This window comes from Hyaloscypha bicolor (assembly GCF_002865645.1).
Source record: "Hyaloscypha bicolor E unplaced genomic scaffold K444scaffold_10, whole genome shotgun sequence".
In the NCBI taxonomy this organism is placed as follows: Eukaryota; Fungi; Ascomycota; class Leotiomycetes; order Helotiales; family Hyaloscyphaceae; genus Hyaloscypha; species Hyaloscypha bicolor.
In genome coordinates this window covers 1,945,159-1,963,560 of record NW_020194512.1, presented here as the reverse complement: position 1 = coordinate 1,963,560, position 18,402 = coordinate 1,945,159, and the positions used below count along the sequence as shown (strand labels likewise).

Genomic DNA, 18,402 nt, shown 5'->3' with positions numbered 1-18,402 from the left:
TCTTCGGCGCAAAGCTGCTTTTACGAAGTCATGAAGACGTGTTGGATGTGTAAAATTTTACGTTTTTAACCAGACGCCTTTTCTCAGGTTGACAAATAGCGAAGGCGTTGGCGCGTCCTCTTCCTTGAGACTTCCTCTGTGTATCAGATGTATAATTAGATGTCTTTATGAAGACTTGGATGACCATTGAATGACTTCAGTCAATCTTTCTCGTAAACGTTTTCCTAATTAATAAAACTTCACTATTTTAAGACTTTTATTAATAAAAAGTATATATATAAAGATTCGCATTACTTTATGGACTCTAAATATATACTTTAATAGGGTTCTAAGTTGGTTCTTAATTAATTTTATAGGACTTAAGGAAAGGAATTTTAGTATTTCTCATTCTCGTTTAAATTTTATTTATATAAGGCTCGAAAGTCGAGTAAAAAGTACCCGAAAATCATATATTTTTACTTTTAATTTCATGTTCTTATTATAGGATTTTTTTTCTTTAAGTACTCTATTAGAATTAATAGTCCTTTATTAGGATCTTTTATTAACTTTCAAAGAGATCTTAAGTTCTTCTCTTAAGCTACTTTTCTAATTGGGTTTTTAGTCCTTGTTCTCTCAAAATTTACTCCGGCTTGAGTCTGGCGGGCCTCCACGGACAAAATTTAGGCGAGAACGAGGAACACCAAAATTCCTTTTCTTTTAACCCTTAAAATTACTATAATACTACATTTGGGACTCTTAGTCTAATAGAGATTTAAGATATTTAAGCCTATTTAAAAGAAGGCTTTTCTAATTATTTAATTCTATTAAGAAATTTGTAGTTTTAGTAAAATTCAATTTACAGATTTAAAAAAGTATGGTTTCGCCAAAATGCGCTAAAACAGGGAGTTTTTTGCATATGACTGCGTGATTGGATGGTCCATTTTCTCAGCCTCGCGATCGCTTAAAATATCCCTTTGGGAAATGGTTACTCAACATACGCAGCTCAGCCTTTAAATACTCGCATTCCTCCAACTTGACGCCTTTCTTCCCTTGGCCATGGAAGAGGTTGACAAAGATATATTGAAATGGCGCCTTACGATAGTGACTCTTCAGGTGGCGAGAATAACGAATACACCGAGACCAATGTTCTTTTAGGATATGCCTCGAGTATGCCCTCGGACGATACCATCAGTCAGCTAGGTGGAAAACCAGTAAGTCTGAAGACATGGACAGATACGTGTATCGGATTTTAGGCTCGGTCGGTAGCCACTGTATTAGATGAGCTAACGTTCTTCTTGCCAGACCTGGCTTGACCCCACGGCCCCACCTTCTGCGACGTTGGCGAAGTGCAAAGTGTGCGATGATTTCATGGTCTTGCTTCTACAGTTGAATGGAGATCTACCAGAGTTCTTCTCCGGACATGAGAGACGCTTGTACGTGATGACATGCCGGCGAAAGACGTGCAGGCGCAAAGAGGGGAGTGTGAAGGCTCTGAGGGGCATTAGGGTAACTGAAGTTGCGGCGAAAGACAAGCGGAAGGGGAATGCCAAATCACAATTGGAAGGGGATACCCCGATCTCAACATCAGATGTGAATTTGGGGGAGACGTTATTCGGCACGAAACCATCTTCGACCTCAACTTCCGCGAACCCATTCTCCACCAATCCGAAGAGTGCAGCACCATCGAATCCGTTTTCCACCCCATCTTCGTCAGCTCCAAATAACCCCTTTGCAGCTGCTCGCCTTCCAGTCTCAGAGCTTGCAGCAAAACCACCTCAGCGCCCATCGGAGACCACCGACTTCCTCAAGACCTTCGCCTCTGCCCTTTCTCTCAACATCGACCAGCCTCAATTTGGACGTCCCCTACCCCCCGATCCCTGGCCACAAGAGTCAGAACTTCCACCTGCATACCCACTGTATTATCTCGTAGACGCAAACTACGAGATCTTGGACAAAATTGAAGATCCGCCTATTCCCACCCAGACTATGGATTTAGACGAAGGCCAAGGAGGAAGCAATCAGAAGGAAGATAAAGATGTCTTTGAGAGCACGATTGACATGACGTTCCAGAAATTCGCTGACAGGTTAGCTCAGAATCCGGAACAGGTTATTCGGTATGAATTTAAGGGGGAGCCATTGTTGTACTCGAAGCATGATGATGTTGGGAAGTTATTAGGGAGTTCGGGGAAGGATGATGTGAAAGTTACAACGACATCTGTGAACGGGGGTAGAATCCCGAGGTGTGGGAACTGTGGCGCCGGGAGAGTCTTTGAGGTGCAGCTGACACCGCATGCTATTATGGAGTTGGAGAGGGAAGAGATAAGTATTGATGGGATGGAGTGGGGAACCATCATTGTTGGTGTTTGCGAGAGAGATTGCCAGCAGAACGGTGTACAGAATGGTGAGATAGGATATGTGGAGGAGTGGGCTGGCGTTCAATGGGAAGAATTGAATGAGAGGAGATAAACGAGTAATGTCCATATCGATACTTCAGCAACACTAGCTTGATTTGCAATTAGATGACTTGTTAATTCATCTTGAACCAAGCCCTTCTTACTGAAATCTCGATACCTTTGATTTTGACAATTACGAAGTGCTAATGTACCAAATAGACAGATCAACCTAAACCAATCCCTGATAGCACCATTCTAAACCGAGTCTGAGATTCTTAAGTCATCTCAAGATTTTGGTCGAATCGTCAGCCTTGCGAGCCTCGCCTGGTCAAAGCAATCAATCAACCCAAACTTCACCTCATTTATCACCAACCACACCACGATGGCAATCAGAACTCATCTTCCTCGGCTGCGACCGCTCTCAAAACGAATTGCGCTCCCTATCCTCCGCCCATACCATTCTTACGACCATCCACCGCCACCCGGACCCTTTACGCCCACCGAATCCTCGATCCTCTCAGCGGCCATCCCACACATCCCCAGCCATGGCTTCACTCACACGACACTCTCCCTAGGCACAAAAGATGCTGGCTATATCGATGCATCGACAAACCTCTTTCCTAATGGCACCTTCAGTCTCGTGCATTACCACCTCTATACACAACGTCTCGCTCTCGCGAAACATGAGCATATCCTTTCACCCGCATTAAAAGAAAGAGAGAAGGTCCCTGGAGTGGGATGGAAGGTGAAGGCGCTGACGTGGGAGCGGTTGATGGCAAATAGAGAGATTATACATCGGTGGCAGGAAGTATGTCTTCATTTCTCAACCAGCCTCAACCCAGTCATATAATGGAGATATGTGGTTGACGAGAAATCATTGTAGGCACTAGCATTCATGGCACAACCATCACACATGCCAACAGCCATTTCCGAACTGTCATCGCTCTCAGACGAGATCTGGTTTCTCTCCGGTGACACGTCGGTCGATACCTCCTGGTACATGAAGCGAGCTTCACTCTCTGCAATCTATGCAGCCACCGAGCTTTTCATGACGACTGATAAATCACCTGATTTCATTGATACGAGAGAGTTTCTAAACAGGAGATTTAAGGATGTACAAATTGTGGGAGGAACGATGGGGAATGTAGCTCAATGGGCTGGATTTACGGCCCATGCCGGGTTAAATGTTTTGAGATCTAAAGGCGTCAGAATATGAGTGAGAGACTCAAGTGTATGGCGAAAGCCAAGTGTGTTATTACGTCTACATGTGTGCTCTAATTTTGGAAGAATGATGCCGCCCGAGCGCAAATAGCAGTGAGCCAACCAAACTGTCAAACGCCCGTGTAAAATACAGAAGGCCCCCTTAGCAATATACAAATCGAGTTGTCGAGCCCAAATTCGGAAAATCAACAGCGTAGAGTCTATTGGGCTTGGAGCATGTCATCTATGCGTCTTTTGCGGGGATCCGTCAACCTATGGGTGGTAAGTCATATTCTGTGTACAGAAAAGAACAATGAGCTTACCTTGTTATTTTCACGTCTTCTTCGGCAATGTCAGAAGTACCATTTCCAAGTCCCTTTGGAGTGATCAAGATGAATTGCCTACCGACAGAGCGTCGGGCAGCGCTGATCTATAGATCGTCAGTGTGGGAAGACACCTCCTGTTGGAGGGGCAACTTACGATCATCTTCGTGGTCACGTCCCGGTTGACATCGTCCATGAAAACGTCATACTCGTCCAAACAACGCAAAGGTGCACCCATTGCCTCCCAGAGGGATAAGAGCAGGCAGATAGATGAGAAGGACTTTTCTCCTCCAGAAAGCGTTTTGGTCTGCCGTCCCTTGCTGCCTTTGACAGTATCGTCAGGCTGAACATGGACATCGAGCTTCTTGTGGATGTGGTCAATTGTAAGCTTGCCACGGAAAGCTCGCTCACTGAGCAGGTAACCGAAATTGATTCGGGACCTGGCGGTAATGGATCTCTGAAAGCGACGATACATTTCGATCCGGTTCAGGAAAGACTGCTTCAATAACGCCAAAAGTTCTACGAGTCCTTGATGGTTAGTTTTGGCACGTCTGTAGGATCCTTCGGCGTCGACTGCTGCATCGTTGATCTCTTCGTCTGAAGCGCCTTGTTTTCTTCGGTACGCTTTAAGTTGCTCATCTAAAACCTTCAGTCTGGCGTCCAAAGAGTCCGTTGTCTGGCCAGGTTCGACCGGTATCCTTTCGCAGACTTTGGTTGCCTCGGTAATAAATGCCGCAACACACGCAGCCTGTTGTTCATGCTTTCTTTGGGCTCTCTCTTTCTCCTGCCGGGACTCTTCGATCCGCGCGATAGCAAGATTTTTTTCTTGGAGCGCATATCTGCGAACTTGTTCCAGGTTCCTGCATTTCTGCTTGATTTTCTGGAGCTTGGCTTCGTGCTCCTCGATCCGTTTCTTGACAGCCGTCAAAGTCTTCTTTTCTTCGGCAGACATTTTGTTGAGTCTGTCCTTTTCCAAGCCCATAGTTCCATAGGCATCTTCGTCGATCGATTTTTGTCGCTCGGCCTCGGCCAAGTTCTGCTTTAAACCCTCGAGTCGTCCGTCTTCAACATTCAAAGACTCAAGGTCGGACTTGAGAGTTGCAGATCTGTCTTCGGCTCGTTGGAGTGCTATTTTGAGTTTACCATGCTCTTGTCTACGGGAGGTAATTGTCCGACTGGTTTTCGTCAAGCTTTCCTGAACTTGACGCAGTTCATTCTCGAGGGCATCCCGTTCTCGCTCAAGTTGATGTACAGTTTCGGTCTGGAAAGAGATTTGGCTTTGAATCTCGGTCTTCATTCTGGATTTACCCTGCGATGGCTTGATGGGACTTTGCTCGCGATTGTTACTTTGGCGACCGCCGAGATATCCCAGACGGATACCCCAGCCTCTGTTTTGTTGGTTGATACAGAAACATTGCTTGACATTTTGGGGCCTTGGCCCATCGAACATGATCCTTATGCCATCACTCCGATCGGGGACGAGGATGGACTGTTCAATCGACTGGGAAATGATGAGGTGCTTCTTTATGAGATCATTTTCGATGTCCAAAACCCTCAAGATGGTATCATACCGAGGGTCTGGTTCATGGCCTGTGGGATCCAACGGCTCATTGTTGACAATCGCAACCTGACACCAGTTCATATTGTTTTGACGCAGGATGTCTAAATTTGCACAAGTCAGCATAGGCACACAATGTCTTGAGCAGAAGAAAATTGTAAGGAAATATCAATACGTACTAGACAGCCTCATCTGGTCAGGCTTATTGGTGACAATAAATGCGCTCAATATCCCACTCATTGTGGACTCCAAAATATGCGACCACTCGGGCTTCAATAATTTGATATGCATACCAAGAGGTCCAATAGGCTTCTCTCGAAAGCCAGCGTCGTTGCGGATCTGTTGAAGGACCCTTGGCATCCTGTTGTCAAAACCTGCCATGACATTCCCGTGATCAAGGTTCAAGGTACTTAGCCGTTCACGGGCCTCATCGACCGCTTTGCGTCTAGCAGCCAGCGGACCTTTCATGCCGTTCTCCTTTTCCTTTCCTTGTTGGCGAGCCTCCTCGAGGCGCGTCGTCTCTCTATTGAATTGCTCAAGGGCCGCATGGGCTTCCGAAACTACACGTTCGGCTTCCTTGATTTCCTCGAGAGTGCGAGCATGGGCACCGCCATTTGCTGCTTCCAAACGCTTTTGTTCTTCCTCAATGTCTTGTTGAAATTTTTCGACCTTCTTCATCGATGCGGCCAGACTCTTTGCCGTCACCTTTTGCTCAGTATGGGCGTCTTGCACTTTTCCTGTGGCAGCATCGTAATCAGCCTTAGCCTTCTCTTCCTCGCCTTTGAGCGGAGCAAGCCCTTCCTCGAGTTGACTTTCTTTCTGTCTGTCACGCTCCAGCTGCGCATCTGCTTCTTGAAATATCTGGTCCTTTTCGGCGGCAACGGTTTCAGCCTTCTCAATCTCATCTTGAGTCGCGACAATGGACTGCTCTTTCTCGGCCAAAACGCTTTCTTGCTCTTCTACTTGAGCCCAAGCCATTTGCCTGCTTAGCCGTTTGGCCTCCTTTCGCATTCCCTCGCGCCGCTGCACCATTTCGGCCTTTGTCTGGGCATCCTTTGCTATCTTCTTCAGTGCTAGAATGTCGTCCTTCGACTCGTCGAGTTTCGCCTGGATCTGGTCACACGTATCGGATACGAGCCTGTAATCGTCATCCAGGGCCTTGAGCTGGACACCCTCGAAAAAGAATCGGTATTTATCTGCAGGCGTCGAGGACGTAATGAACGTCTTGGCAGCATCTTGAGTGAGCACATTCATCGGATTGTCAACCTGCAGCTGATAATATTCGATGATATCCTCAACATCGCCTTTCTTGTTAGATATGAGACGGCCATTCTCGTTCTTCAGCTTGAAGTTGCTGCTACCGGACCGCGAGAAATGGCGTTCGATGATGATGGATTTGCCAAAGACATCCGATTGATATGCATCGTTTCCTTGGTTCTTCAACCTGACAATCAACATACCCGCATCACAGCCTGTTTTGATGAGGCTTTTGAGGCTTGCACCTCGATTTGTCGCGGCCGCCTTCCCACCCAGACACAAGGTCAGTGCAGTCAACACTGCGCTCTTGCCACTTCCGTTCTCACCAACAACGAAATTGATGAGTGGTCCAAGCTTAACGTGAAGCCTCTCGTGACACATGAAATTTATGCAAGTAATGTCCTCAATGATTGCATTGTTCGCAGCATGATTATTCCCAATGCGCTGGCTTCGTGCTAGAAACTGTTGAGTGGCCCGTTGGTCATCCAACTCGGCTTTATCAAGATGTCTGAAACCATCATCGCGAAGAGCCTCGTATTGGGTACTTGGTGGTGGAACGGGGTCGTCTTCAGCATCAGGAAGTTCCTCGTCGTCTTCCTCACCTTCGCTGCTCGACGAAGTCAACGGGCTGACCTGGCGCGCATTTCGCGACTTGGAGGAAGCTGGGTTCTCAGATAGCCGTGCTCTTTTGCCTTGCTGCACCATACTGTTAGCTGTATTCTTCCCTCGCAAGAAAATGAGTGGTCAGCATGGAGGGGAATCTCACGGCTTGTGGTCGCAGGCTCGAGCTCGCGCTTTCGACGGCGATAACTTCGTCATCCTCATCGTGCCTTGCTCGTTTTTGCGGTGCCATATTGGCGCTCTTAAGTCGAGGGACGGGCACGGGTCTTGGGATGTCGAATCGAAGGTGGTGAACAGCGTGGCGTTGGTTGGGCTACGCGTGAGTGAGGACGCGACCAGTTTTAGCGCAATCACGTGTGCGGGACAGTGGGCCCCGCTAAATGGTCGGCCTGGCAACGGTGAACTCCTCCGTCGAAAGGTAAAATCAGGTCATAACCCGTCTTCAATCTTTTTCATTTGTCATATTCATGCCCACAAATTCACTCGTCGACCAATTTATCACTTCCGTTTAGTAGATGTGAGCATGCTCTTGCGGCGTAACTCAGTCTTATGGGAAACCAAACCAGCTGATCGTGTTCAACACTTCACCGTGATCATCTTTCATCCTTCGCTTTTCTCTTTATACCACCACACAGCTTAGCCCTGAGCCACTAAGCAGTCCTCTACCAATTTTTCTTTGCATGCGCAACACCTCGTCTCACACCCACAACCTTTCATGAGTCCTCAAGAGAAACAGCTTCCGCAGCTTTCAACGCGTCCGAAAATGTAGATTTCAGCTCTTCCGCATCCTCCAGACCAACGCTGATACGAATGAGATCAGCTGGGACACCAAACTGTGCCGCCCAGTCCAACTCAAGAAAATGCGCAAGAATAACGTATGGCGAGGCCAGTGTGAAATTCGTGCCCAGACTCGGCCCCTTCGCAGTCTCTATTCGATCAAAGAAGGCTATGGCTTGAGCAGTGGTGTAGAAGGTAAAGGATAACAAGCCTCCATATCCACCATTGGGTGTTCGGCAAGCATCATAGCAGGCCTTCGAAGAATTATGCTTGGGAAAAAATACTTCCTTGACTAAAGGATGGCCCCGGAGAATGTCGCAGATAAGCTCGGCATTCTCATTGATTCTCTTGATTCTCGACACAAAGTGGCGGCTGTTGCGTTCCATGAATATAACATCCTCGGCCCAATAGTTATCTTCAAATTCAACATCGGCAACTTTTTTGAGCGCTTGATAGTATCGTCCTTGAGGATTGAATATAGCACTTCCCCCCATAACGTTGCACTCGCCTGAGAAAATTTTAGTGAGACTGCTAACCACCACGTCTGCGTATGGGAGGACGTGAACGTTGATAAAATTGCCGATAGTTTCGTCAACTATGACACTGAAGTCGTATTTGTCGGCCATCTTTCGAATCCGTTGAAGATCCGGGCACTTAAGCATAGGATTACCGGGAAACTCGCAGATCAAGGTGAGGAACCTCTCGCCCTCCTTTAAACGGTTCTCAAGGTCGTCCAAATCTTCTGACGAACCGTTCCCATAGAAAATGCAACCAGGCCCGAATTTTTCCAGTATCTTCAAGGTATCAACGTACGGAAACCCGAAAGAAATACTCTTCAATGAACCTCTAGCCTCCAGCATCATCCTGTGTGTATGGAATATAGAATTCATTCCGCACGGATAGAGGTATACATCATCTTCAGAGAGTTCGACTACCCCACGCATATTTGACGACATCTTCGAACTTGGTGCTGTTGAAAGATCAACCTCTCCCATCAAGGATCCAGCGATGCGCCGACGAATTGCTGATTTTGCATTATCAACGAACGAAACGTCAAGGTTACGGCCAAAGCGTTCTTCCAGAAACTGTGTGCTTTCGCGAGCTTCCTGTAGCGGCACGGTCGCTGGTTGATGGCTAATATCAGGTGATTCTTGCCCATCTTTGTTCATTTTGGAGGGCGTTTTGTCCATTGAACCTCTCTGATAGCGTCTTGGGCCTTTGCAAGCCTTCTGTAACCCATTCAATATTGGTTGAAGGGCGGTTTTCTCTACCAATAGACTGTCCAGAAAAAGGCCGTGGCAAAATTCCGCACGTCTGCTCGAAACACCGTCGCCCGAATGTTGCCAGTACTGCTTGGCAAGAGGGAAAAGAGGCGTGGGGAAAATGACGGCAGAGATAGAAGGAGATACTTTCTTTAGCATCTCTGAGTCTGCACGCTGCTTGTCGAGGACCAGGTCAATCATTTGAATCTGCCCAGCAGTGATGGACGGATCTCTTGAATGCATGAAGTTTACACAGCTTCGGGCAGTCCTGGTAGATGGGAATAGCATAGCCTGGCAGCCTGGCTTTCCAATTTTCTGAACCACGTCTTCGGCGAAAGCAACAATGGCCTTGTGAATGAAGAAGCTGAGTCACGAGACCAGGTCAGCGTGCTCAAGCAGAGCCTCAAGACTGCCAATTCATACCGTGGATATCCAGTCGTCATCTTACTGATCACTCTTGCTTGCCCCTTCTCATAGCCAATGTTGTCACCCCATGTTGGGAGGGATACACTTGAAGCCTACACACAATTAGGCTGACTCGCAAGGTTTTCATCAAGTCCCCAGCACGTTTGGTATGAGACTTACATGAGGAGTGAGAGCGGGTATGGATTCCCCAAGCTCGATTATTGCCATTCTTATGTGTAGACGAGGAAAATGCAATTGGCCCTCAAAGTCTGGGGATTTTCAAGATATTTGTGCTGAGATAAAGTCCCACTCTCACCCCAAGAATTTGTGATGACCGATTATCGGCGCTGGCAAGGGGCGTCGGGGGTCGGCGATTGTGAATTTAAGCTTAAATTTTAGCGCAAAATAAAAAATTGTTCACACCGGAAGCAAAAGACATAGAACCTTGAGGTGTCAAGACATTTGCCAATGCTATTATCTTATGAAGCTCGACAATGAGTCCGTTATCAGCAAAGCGGCGCAAGCTGGACCATACTTCAACATCTCTCGATGACAGCGAGTCAGAAGCCAATGAACCGCAATCAACTCCCAACATCTCGGAAGAAGCTCCAGCACCACCCCGGCCGAGACACACGAAGCGGACTCACGATGACGATGATGCGGCTTTGTATGCTGGAGGGATCTACAAGTCCAGCTTGTTCAAACTGCAAGTTGACGAGTTATTGCGTGAAGTAGCGCCAAACTACGCGAAGCGGTTCGGCGGATTAACAGAGGCTTTGCACAAACTAAAGGGCTTGATTGAAGGTATTGAAGAACGCGATGCTCTCTCTGTAAGTTGATGGATATCATGTCACGAAATATTCTTGCTGACGCTTGCCCGAACAGATTTCAGACGCCACTGAGTGGCTGCACAAATCACACAAAATTGCTGTCCCTTTTCCGGATCCAAAGCCTGACAAGAACGCTGCATACAAGTTGACGTATACAAGACCATCAAACATAAATGTCATTGGTAGCTACGTTCTCAGGACAATGGTGAAGTCAGACAGCACCTTGTCTGTAGATATGCTTGTGGTGATGCCGGCGTCAATTTTTCAGGAGAAAGACTACCTGAACTATCGATATTTCTATAAAAGAGCCTATTACCTAGCTTGCATTACTGCCGGGCTACAGCAATCTGTTCAAGAAGAATTTGGTCTTGCTTTTGAGTTTCTTCATGGAAACGAGCTTCATCCAATTTTGATTTTGAAGCCCAAGTCTGGTGAGGCCCGCAGCGAAGTGTTGAACTTTTTTTGCTAAATGTATCTAGCAGACGCAACAAAGCCAGTGCTAAATTACGCTATCAAAATAATTCCTGCTGCCCCTCAAGGAATCTTTGCGGCATCCAAGCTGCATCCAACCAAAAATTCCGTACGACCAAAAGATAGTGCTGAACATGAACGCGCAGTTCAGGTGCCCACTCCGTTCTACAATGCCTCGATACAATCAGACTGCAATTTTGAATCTTATCTGAAGCTTCTTCATTCCGCCTTGAAGTCATCAGACGGATTCAAGGATGCGTGTATTCTTGGCAGAAGTTGGCTTCGACAACGCGGGTTTGCTAGCCAAATTTCCACCGGAGGCTTTGGGCATTTCGAATGGGCCGCCTTGACAGCATTACTGCTCAAAGGCGGAGGTGCTAAAGACCATAGTGTCCTCTCACCGGGGTATAGTAGCTATCAGATGTTCAAAGCCGTTCTGCAATTTCTCTCGGCGCACGATCTAGTAGCCAATCCGGTCGCTTACGAATCAATAGACTATGTTGCTTCTAGGCCTCCTGGTCCAGTGCTCTTCGACGGCCATCGTGGCCAGAATCTGCTTTATAAGATGACCTCCTGGTCATATCATCTCCTCCGAGAAGAAGCTAGAGCATCTTTGAGTATGCTCAATGACGCAACATTTGACCAATTCGAGTCGACATTCATCGTCCGAACATCCCGGCCCTTGCAACGATGGGATTGCATATTCAAACTTTCTCTCCCATCTCAACCTATTAGGACGCCTTCCTGCGACCACATGTCAAGTGTCGCAGAATTTAGCCTTCGTGTTGCTGAAGTTCTTGCAGAAGGCTTGACGGACAGAATTAAGATTTTTGACATTAAAGGACCAGAAACGACTTCGTGGTCAATCAAATCAGCTGCGCCATCCACAGTACAGCCGTCATTGATGGTTTCCGTGAGTTTTGACCCAGCGAATATTGATCGATTGGTCGATCACGGGCCACCGGCAGAGGAGAAGAAAAAAGCCGCAAAGTTCCAGAAGTTCTGGGGGGAGAAGGCAGAGTTGCGTCGATTCAAAGATGGAAGCATCCTGGAGAGCTTGGTCTGGTCATCCGGCTCGAGTTATTCCATCTTCCAGAGTATCACGACCTATCTCGTGAAACGACACTTTGGTCCTGAGGTTGCCGGCAGCCTTAAATTTATTGGAGAGGGATTCGAGCGCCTTCTCCTTGGCTCTGGACCTAGCACAAAGTCCTTCGAAACTCTTAGACAATCTTTCAGTGCGTTTGAGAAGCAAGTAAGAGATCTCGAAGGTCTTCCCTTGCAATTAAGGCATCTCTCGCCTGTGTGTGCTCAGCTCAGATATTCGTCCATCGAGCTACCCTCATTCAGCTCAGGTCAGCCGCTTAGAAATCCCGCCGATGTCTTGATACAATTCGAAGGATCGGGGAGGTGGCCAGATGATGTGGTTGCAATTCAGCGTACAAAGATTGCATTTCTGCTCAAAATTGGCAGTCTGCTAGAAGAAGTTGATGAAAGTACCACGACACGACTTGGCCTGGAGAATGAAGACAAACCTCACCAGAATTGTGCCTTTCTGCATGTGATCTACGGCTCCGGTGCCGCATTCAGACTTCGAATTCACAACGATCGCGAGCAGATCCTGCTTGAGCGACAGATTAAAGATAAATCTACCGACCATCGGGTCCGGGAGGACGCTGCCTCAGCGTTATCAGTGTATAAGAGATCATTCCTACAACTGCCTCTGCACACACAATCCATCGCTACCCATTGCACCCGGTTCCCGCTTTTGTCGCCGACTATTCGCCTTATGAAGATGTGGTTCGACCGACACATGCTGGCGGGACATATCAGAGACGAGGTCATTGAGCTTTTGGTGGCTCGTACTTTCATGCAGCCATATCCTTGGCGTACACCATCATCTACAATGACCGGTTTCTTGAGAACGCTATTGTTCATATCTAGATGGGATTGGCGCGTGGAGCCCTTGATTGTGGATTTCACGGGGACTATGACAAGCAAAGACGTCGACTCGATCAACACTCGACTCGAGGCTTGGAGAAAAATCGATCCAGCCATGAATCGAACGGTCTTATTTGCCGCTTCCAATCATGATAAAACCGGCACGGCGTTTACTGATAACGGACCCTCAAAATTGGTTGCTTCGCGTATGACATCACTGGCTCGGTCTGCATGCAAGTTGGTTAAAGAAAAGGACTTGGAGCTGGACCCAAGATCGTTGTTCGTCGCTTCCACAGCTGACTACGACTTTGTGATCCATCTGTCCCCTCACTTTGCTGGCAACCACCAGCAAAAAGAAGCATCAAAACCTAAGTACAAGAACCTTGAGATGCATTCAGAGGCAACTTTGGATATTGTAGGATATCAACCAGTCCACTCGTACATTGACGAGCTGAAGAAGGTTTACACAAACACAGTGGTTTTTTTTCATGTTGAACTTCCCGGCTCAGTCATTGCCGGTTTGTGGAATCCCCAAGCAGTAGCTCCCCGACCTCTGAAAGTCAATTTGGCGTACTCAACCACGCCGGCAGGCGTCGCGGGCGAGGAGAATGAGGGAGTGATTCAACTTGACAAGTCTGCAATCCTAGCAGAAATCGCAAGGTTGGGAGGAGATATGGTGTCCGAGATTGTAGTGCATCGATGAGATACCGTGTTGACGAATAATACCTCCTTCAAAATGAAACTCCTGGTCGAAGTCTTTGCTTGACACAGACCTGAATCACGTCCAAATAGAGATTGAGCAGATTATTACACAGAACTTCTTGTATCCCTTCAAAGATTTAAGTCCACTAAGATAAAATACAGAAAAACTACAACATAGGTTTTTCCACAGAGTCTCTCAGAGTGCATCGGCAGTCCGAATATCCGATTGAAAATCGAAATTACGTCCTCCTCTATGCGTTGAAAAGGGGTCTGTCGGACTCGGTTATCGTCGCACGTGATCATTCGCTTAAATCCTGCACTGAAGCCACAGACACTCTGACCTCAATGAAATCGGCATCTCGAAACTTTTCTCGACGAAATCGACATCAGCAACAGTCCGCGCAACGGTCACCGATTTTCCGCAAGGCAAGGAGAAGACAGCGGGAGGAAACTAGGACTTGAGAAAGAAAAATGGGCGTCCCGTTCGACTTCGCGCCTGAGCGGCCAGAACACATCGACGCCATCCTGAACGGCCTCGATCGATACAACCCAGAAACCACGCAAGTCTTCCAAGACTACGTGACCGAACAATGCGAGAGCAAGACGTATGATTGTTACGCCAATTTGGCTCTCCTGAAGCTGTAGGCCACACACTTTCCTGTTCTGGCGCAAGTAAATGTCAAGTGATGATCGTTTTTTCAACGTTTCCTATTACCTGAGGCATGGAGAATGAATCCCTCCAGCCCCTGAAGTTTCTATTAGCTCTATCTGAACGACATCTTCCTTTTTCTCTCTGTATACTACGTCCTCCAGCAGAAACGCCGTACTAATCGTCATTGCGCTGCGGCAGCTACCAGTTTAACCCCCATCTCACCAAAGACGAAACCATAACCAACATCCTCGTCAAATCCCTCACTGTATTCCCCTCACCCGACTTCTCGCTCGCCCTCCATCTCCTTCCGCCACACATCCTCACACCCGCCTCTACCTCGTCAGCTCTACCAGCTGCCGGCGACGCGCCTCTGTCAGAAGCCGTCCAAAAGCTCAACGTCCTCAACAACCTCCTCGCACAGGCCTCCTACGCTGCTTTCTGGAGCACCCTCGATAGCGACGACCTCTACGCGGACCTCATTGCCGACGTCGCAGGTTTCGAAGAATTAATCCGCATCCGCATCGCCCTTACTATCTCTCAATCAGTCCGAGGAATTGACCGTTCCGTCTTAGAATCATGGCTGGGGTTACAAGGCGAGACCTTCAATAAATTTGTCAATGGTGTCTGCGGATGGGAGATTGAGGAAAATGTTGTTAAGGTCCCATTAAACAAGGAGAATGAGGCGAAGGGCACGATTGTCAGGGAAAATGTGAAGATGGAGCAGTTTTCGAGAGTCATTCGGAGGGCTTATGAGCAACCTGCTTGATTACCTTTGTGTCAAAAGCTTTATGAACTTGCATGGCATGGTTGGCTGGATGGATGGCGTTCATGGATGGAGTTAAAAGGCTTGATCAGAGAATCAAGCCCATGCTGTTGAGTTGGCAGCAATAGATCCAGAGTAATCTCACTCCCAAACCAAGAACATCAAGTGGACAAATATGCCACTAGCACTCAAAATTACCAACGAGCCCCTGCTCATCCTGTGCCTCCTGTATCTGATTTGATTTCTCCTCAGCCGACCAATTACTCTCGTGGAATGCCAGCCAACGCTAAGATCTTGTACTCTCCACTGCTTGCTGAATGTGGGTTTTAACCAAAACCGACGTATTACTGCTAAGATAATAAAGGTTATTGTTTTTCTGATTCAAATTTGTTTTCCATTTTTCGTTCTGGATATCTAAATATATCCAATGCACAGATTCTTCATTGATGCATTGCCGTTGTTCGCCATTAACGCAACTCCTTTCGCCAAACCAAATTCCACTTCCTGATAACCGCTCAGCCAAACGGAAATCCACCTTGAAACTTGAACTGAAATTGCTGACCACCGTGTCCTCCTTGGTGACCGAATGGTGAACCATGGAAAGGATGTTGTCGCTGTTGCTCGTGGTCATTAGGGTCATCGCCCTGGTCATACCTTGCCTTTAATTCCGGGTCACTAAGCACCTCATAGGCTTCGTTGACAGATGCCATCTTCTTCTCTGCATCTTCCTTGCTGATCCCCAATTTATGGGCCTTGTCGGGGTGGTGCAATTTGACCATTTTTCGATAAGCTCCCTTGATTTGAACTTCATCGGCATCACGAGGAAGGCCAAGGACTTTGTAATAATCCTTAGTTTTACTGCGTCTGAGCTCAATTTGGGCCTTTTGTAGCAATTGGTTAACTTGCGCTGCTCCTGGATGATGCTCCTTGGCAGCATTGAGAGAGGCAATAGCAGCGTCGAAATTCTCTGCTTCCATGTGACGTTCCGCTTTTGAAAGTAGGCCGTGAAGAGAGTGTTCATTGTAGGTGAGCGCTTCATCGCAGTAGGGGATAGCTTTCTTGTAATTTTTCAACTATGGCTGTCAATAACCTGTTTTCACTGAAAAATTCAAGTAGGCTTACTTCATGATACGACTCGCACACCATTTCGACCACTCGTGCAACCAAGTCATTTGGCGAACGCTCTGGGATCGTACCGGATTCACGCAGCTCTTGGACATTATCTTTGATATCTTGAACCAGGCCAACATCGTCCCCACTCGGAAGTAGCACCTTGATCGCACTCGAATACTGATTTTTCTCAAGGTGCTTGTTGACTTGGTTCCATGCTTTGCTCAACACCTTCTCTCGACGGTGGAGCTTCTTACACTTCTTAGATTCCGGATCTGAATGCAAGCACTTTCGCATTTGTTCCATTCCATGCTCCAAACCTGCCAGTCCGAAGAATGTAATAGCAGAGATCTGCATGTGAGGTTCCGTGACCCCAGACTGTATCTGCAAAACATGCTTCAGGTCGCTCATGCCTTCCTGGACTTCGCCCTTCTCAAATCGGCAATGAGCTCGAGTTTTCCGCAAAGATAGTAGCTTGCTGGCAACCATGATTGCAGCGCCAGACTGTGTGACACATTCCTCCCAATTCCCACTCTGCTCGGCAGCAGTTGCTAACGTAGCTGCGCCTTTAGCTTCCTCGAGCTCTGCTAAATCTGCTTCGGAATTGCCATGTGTAATGAAGTCCTTCTTCGCAGCATCCCATTCACCGTTCTTGGCCTTGATCTTCGCGCGTTGTACCAGTGCGCCCTCGAAGCCAGGCTTGATAGCGAGGACTCTGTCGAAGTCATGGGTGGCTTGAACGGTTCGACCTAAGGAAAGATAGGTAGCCCCGCGCTTGAAGTATGTAAGGTAATTGTTTGGGTCGCGGGATATGGCGACGTCGTAGTAGGTCAGGGCATTGTTGGTTTCGCCTTTCGCAAGATGTGCGTTGGCGGACGCAAGGAGGGAGGAGATAGGCGTGTCCGAGGGGATATCGGAGGCCGTGAGAGCAAGCACGAGGGAGTGTGATGATAGAATTGTTGCGGCGAACGCCAGGACCGATAAGTTGACAATCATCGTGAGATGTCGTGCAGGAGATATCGGGATGTTGATTGACAGTGGGTTGAGAAGGGAGGGAGAGCGAGGAGTCCACATGTCCTTATACTTCTTCAGGCGCGATCTGGCTTGAACGAATGGCAGGGAAGAGGGCGAGCAGGGGTCATTTTAGCGGCGCGTCAGTGCTCAGCCTTGCGCGGGCGCGGTACCTGAATGAACGCGAAAGCACCACGAAATCTTGCTCAGTAATCGCCGTCACGCAACAACTATGGCCCATCTCTCCCCCTCCGCAATCTTCTCGCCCTCCGTGGCCCGTCAGCAGCTTGCAGCGGCAAAAGACTGGAACTACATCGACAACTGGCTCTCTACGAAATTCAACGGGAAGACACCCCCGCCATTCGAACGAAATAACGACACCCTCAAAGCCCTCCTCGCCCTTACCACCCTGAACGAGACTGCGGACGAAGAGCGAGAGCTATTAGCGCGCGTAGAGGCTAAGGCCCTGCAGGACTTGCAAGCAAAAGAGAAGGCAGAGCCAAATACACAATTACTCGACTCGATCGAAGAGTGCATGACGCGGGAAGGCAACACCAGTCTCGAAGCACTTTCCAACCTGAGCGTCACATTGAATCAGGGTATTCCAGATGTTGAGAAACTTGGACGGAGTATCATTGATCTACAAGTTACAACCTGCAGCGTCGAACAAGCGAGCGAACGCGTTTCTATTCTCGAGAAACACCTGAGCAACGAGCTAGACACTATCAATTCCTTGATCAAGGATCTTCAAAGTGATTCATATCAGCCTTCTCCAGACCTGACAAAGCAGACAATAGACTACCAGCGAAAGACCAAAGCCTTGGCTTCCAAACTACCGGAGCTCAGGGATCGCACTACTTCATTATCGGCCAGCCTGGGAAGCCGCAAGGTCACAATCCAGGATGTCAAGGCAGAGGAGGAAAGATTCAAAAGTCTGCTTTCGATTGTGAAGGATCTTGAAGTCCAGGTCAAAAGCTATCATGGCCTACCTCAAGACACAGATCTGGCGAGACTTGAGCTCGAGGGTGTAAGGGTCGAATTGCAGGATCTGAGACGCCAGAGAGACAGTCTGTTTGAAGGCCTTGTGGAAAGGGAAACGCCGAGGAGGGGTAGATCATGAAGAAAAATTATGTCCATTAAATCGTGT

The 18,402-nt window shown here is 47.9% G+C and overlaps 8 protein-coding genes across 8 annotated transcripts; 5 read left to right on the top strand and 3 right to left on the bottom strand.

Annotated features, from left to right (window-relative positions):
* Positions 1-992: 992 nt before the first annotated feature.
* K444DRAFT_606131 (uncharacterized protein) lies at positions 993-2,527 on the top strand. Its single transcript, XM_024878921.1, has 2 exons — positions 993-1,190; positions 1,282-2,527. Exons 1-2 carry the CDS (start codon positions 1,065-1,067, stop codon positions 2,443-2,445), a joined length of 1,290 nt encoding a protein of 429 aa, XP_024744111.1. The 5' UTR covers positions 993-1,064; the 3' UTR covers positions 2,446-2,527.
* A 159-nt stretch (positions 2,528-2,686) lies between these two features.
* Positions 2,687-3,588, top strand: K444DRAFT_578651 (ubiquinone biosynthesis protein COQ9; the record flags this gene model as incomplete). The annotated part of the gene is made up of 2 exons (XM_024877624.1): positions 2,687-3,180; positions 3,256-3,588. The coding sequence occupies exons 1-2, from the start codon at positions 2,755-2,757 to the stop codon at positions 3,586-3,588; spliced, it is 759 nt and encodes a 252-aa protein (XP_024744110.1). The 5' UTR covers positions 2,687-2,754.
* A 303-nt stretch (positions 3,589-3,891) lies between these two features.
* Positions 3,892-7,563, bottom strand: K444DRAFT_516219 (P-loop containing nucleoside triphosphate hydrolase protein; the record flags this gene model as incomplete). The annotated part of the gene is made up of 4 exons (XM_024873666.1): positions 3,892-4,002; positions 4,053-5,557; positions 5,633-7,406; positions 7,477-7,563. The coding sequence occupies 4 exons, from the start codon at positions 7,561-7,563 to the stop codon at positions 3,892-3,894; spliced, it is 3,477 nt and encodes a 1,158-aa protein (XP_024744109.1).
* A 178-nt stretch (positions 7,564-7,741) lies between these two features.
* On the bottom strand, positions 7,742-10,075 carry K444DRAFT_649249 (PLP-dependent transferase). The gene is made up of 3 exons (XM_024885559.1): positions 9,956-10,075; positions 9,794-9,888; positions 7,742-9,734 (listed from the first exon to the last, which is right to left on the bottom strand). Exons 1-3 carry the CDS (start codon positions 10,001-10,003, stop codon positions 8,045-8,047), a joined length of 1,833 nt encoding a protein of 610 aa, XP_024744108.1. The 5' UTR covers positions 10,004-10,075; the 3' UTR covers positions 7,742-8,044.
* Positions 10,076-10,269: 194 nt separating this feature from the next.
* Positions 10,270-13,720, top strand: K444DRAFT_623402 (pre-rRNA processing protein-like protein Utp22; the record flags this gene model as incomplete). Its single annotated transcript, XM_024882278.1, has 3 exons — positions 10,270-10,605; positions 10,661-11,036; positions 11,088-13,720. 3 exons carry the CDS (start codon positions 10,270-10,272, stop codon positions 13,718-13,720), a joined length of 3,345 nt encoding a protein of 1,114 aa, XP_024744107.1.
* A 470-nt stretch (positions 13,721-14,190) lies between these two features.
* Positions 14,191-15,137, top strand: K444DRAFT_623401 (eukaryotic translation initiation factor 3 subunit K; the record flags this gene model as incomplete). The annotated part of the gene is made up of 2 exons (XM_024882277.1): positions 14,191-14,360; positions 14,570-15,137. 2 exons carry the CDS (start codon positions 14,191-14,193, stop codon positions 15,135-15,137), a joined length of 738 nt encoding a protein of 245 aa, XP_024744106.1.
* Positions 15,138-15,649: 512 nt separating this feature from the next.
* Positions 15,650-17,240, bottom strand: K444DRAFT_515354 (TPR-like protein; the record flags this gene model as incomplete). Its single annotated transcript, XM_024873590.1, has 2 exons — positions 15,650-16,207; positions 16,257-17,240. The coding sequence occupies 2 exons, from the start codon at positions 17,238-17,240 to the stop codon at positions 15,650-15,652; spliced, it is 1,542 nt and encodes a 513-aa protein (XP_024744105.1).
* A 243-nt stretch (positions 17,241-17,483) lies between these two features.
* K444DRAFT_649245 (uncharacterized protein) lies at positions 17,484-18,375 on the top strand (the record flags this gene model as incomplete). Its single annotated transcript, XM_024885558.1, has 1 exon — positions 17,484-18,375. The coding sequence occupies exon 1, from the start codon at positions 17,488-17,490 to the stop codon at positions 18,373-18,375; it is 888 nt and encodes a 295-aa protein (XP_024744104.1). The 5' UTR covers positions 17,484-17,487.
* Between the last annotated feature and the right edge of the window lie 27 nt (positions 18,376-18,402).

What these genes read in the sequence shown, in the direction of transcription:
- K444DRAFT_606131 (XM_024878921.1), top strand. Translation starts at nt 1,065, where the DNA reads ATGGCGCCTTACGATAGTGACTCTTCAGGTGGCGAGAATAACGAATAC. An exon ending in GTCAGCTAGGTGGAAAACCA is followed by an intron (nt 1,191 to 1,281) that starts GTAAGTCTGAAG and finishes TCTTCTTGCCAG; the next exon opens with ACCTGGCTTGACCCCACGGC.
- K444DRAFT_649249 (XM_024885559.1), bottom strand. Translation starts at nt 10,003, where the DNA reads ATGGCAATAATCGAGCTTGGGGAATCCATACCCGCTCTCACTCCTCAT. An exon ending in TACCCGCTCTCACTCCTCAT is followed by an intron (nt 9,889 to 9,955) that starts GTAAGTCTCATA and finishes AATTGTGTGTAG; the next exon opens with GCTTCAAGTGTATCCCTCCC. An exon ending in ATGACGACTGGATATCCACG is followed by an intron (nt 9,735 to 9,793) that starts GTATGAATTGGC and finishes CTCGTGACTCAG; the next exon opens with CTTCTTCATTCACAAGGCCA.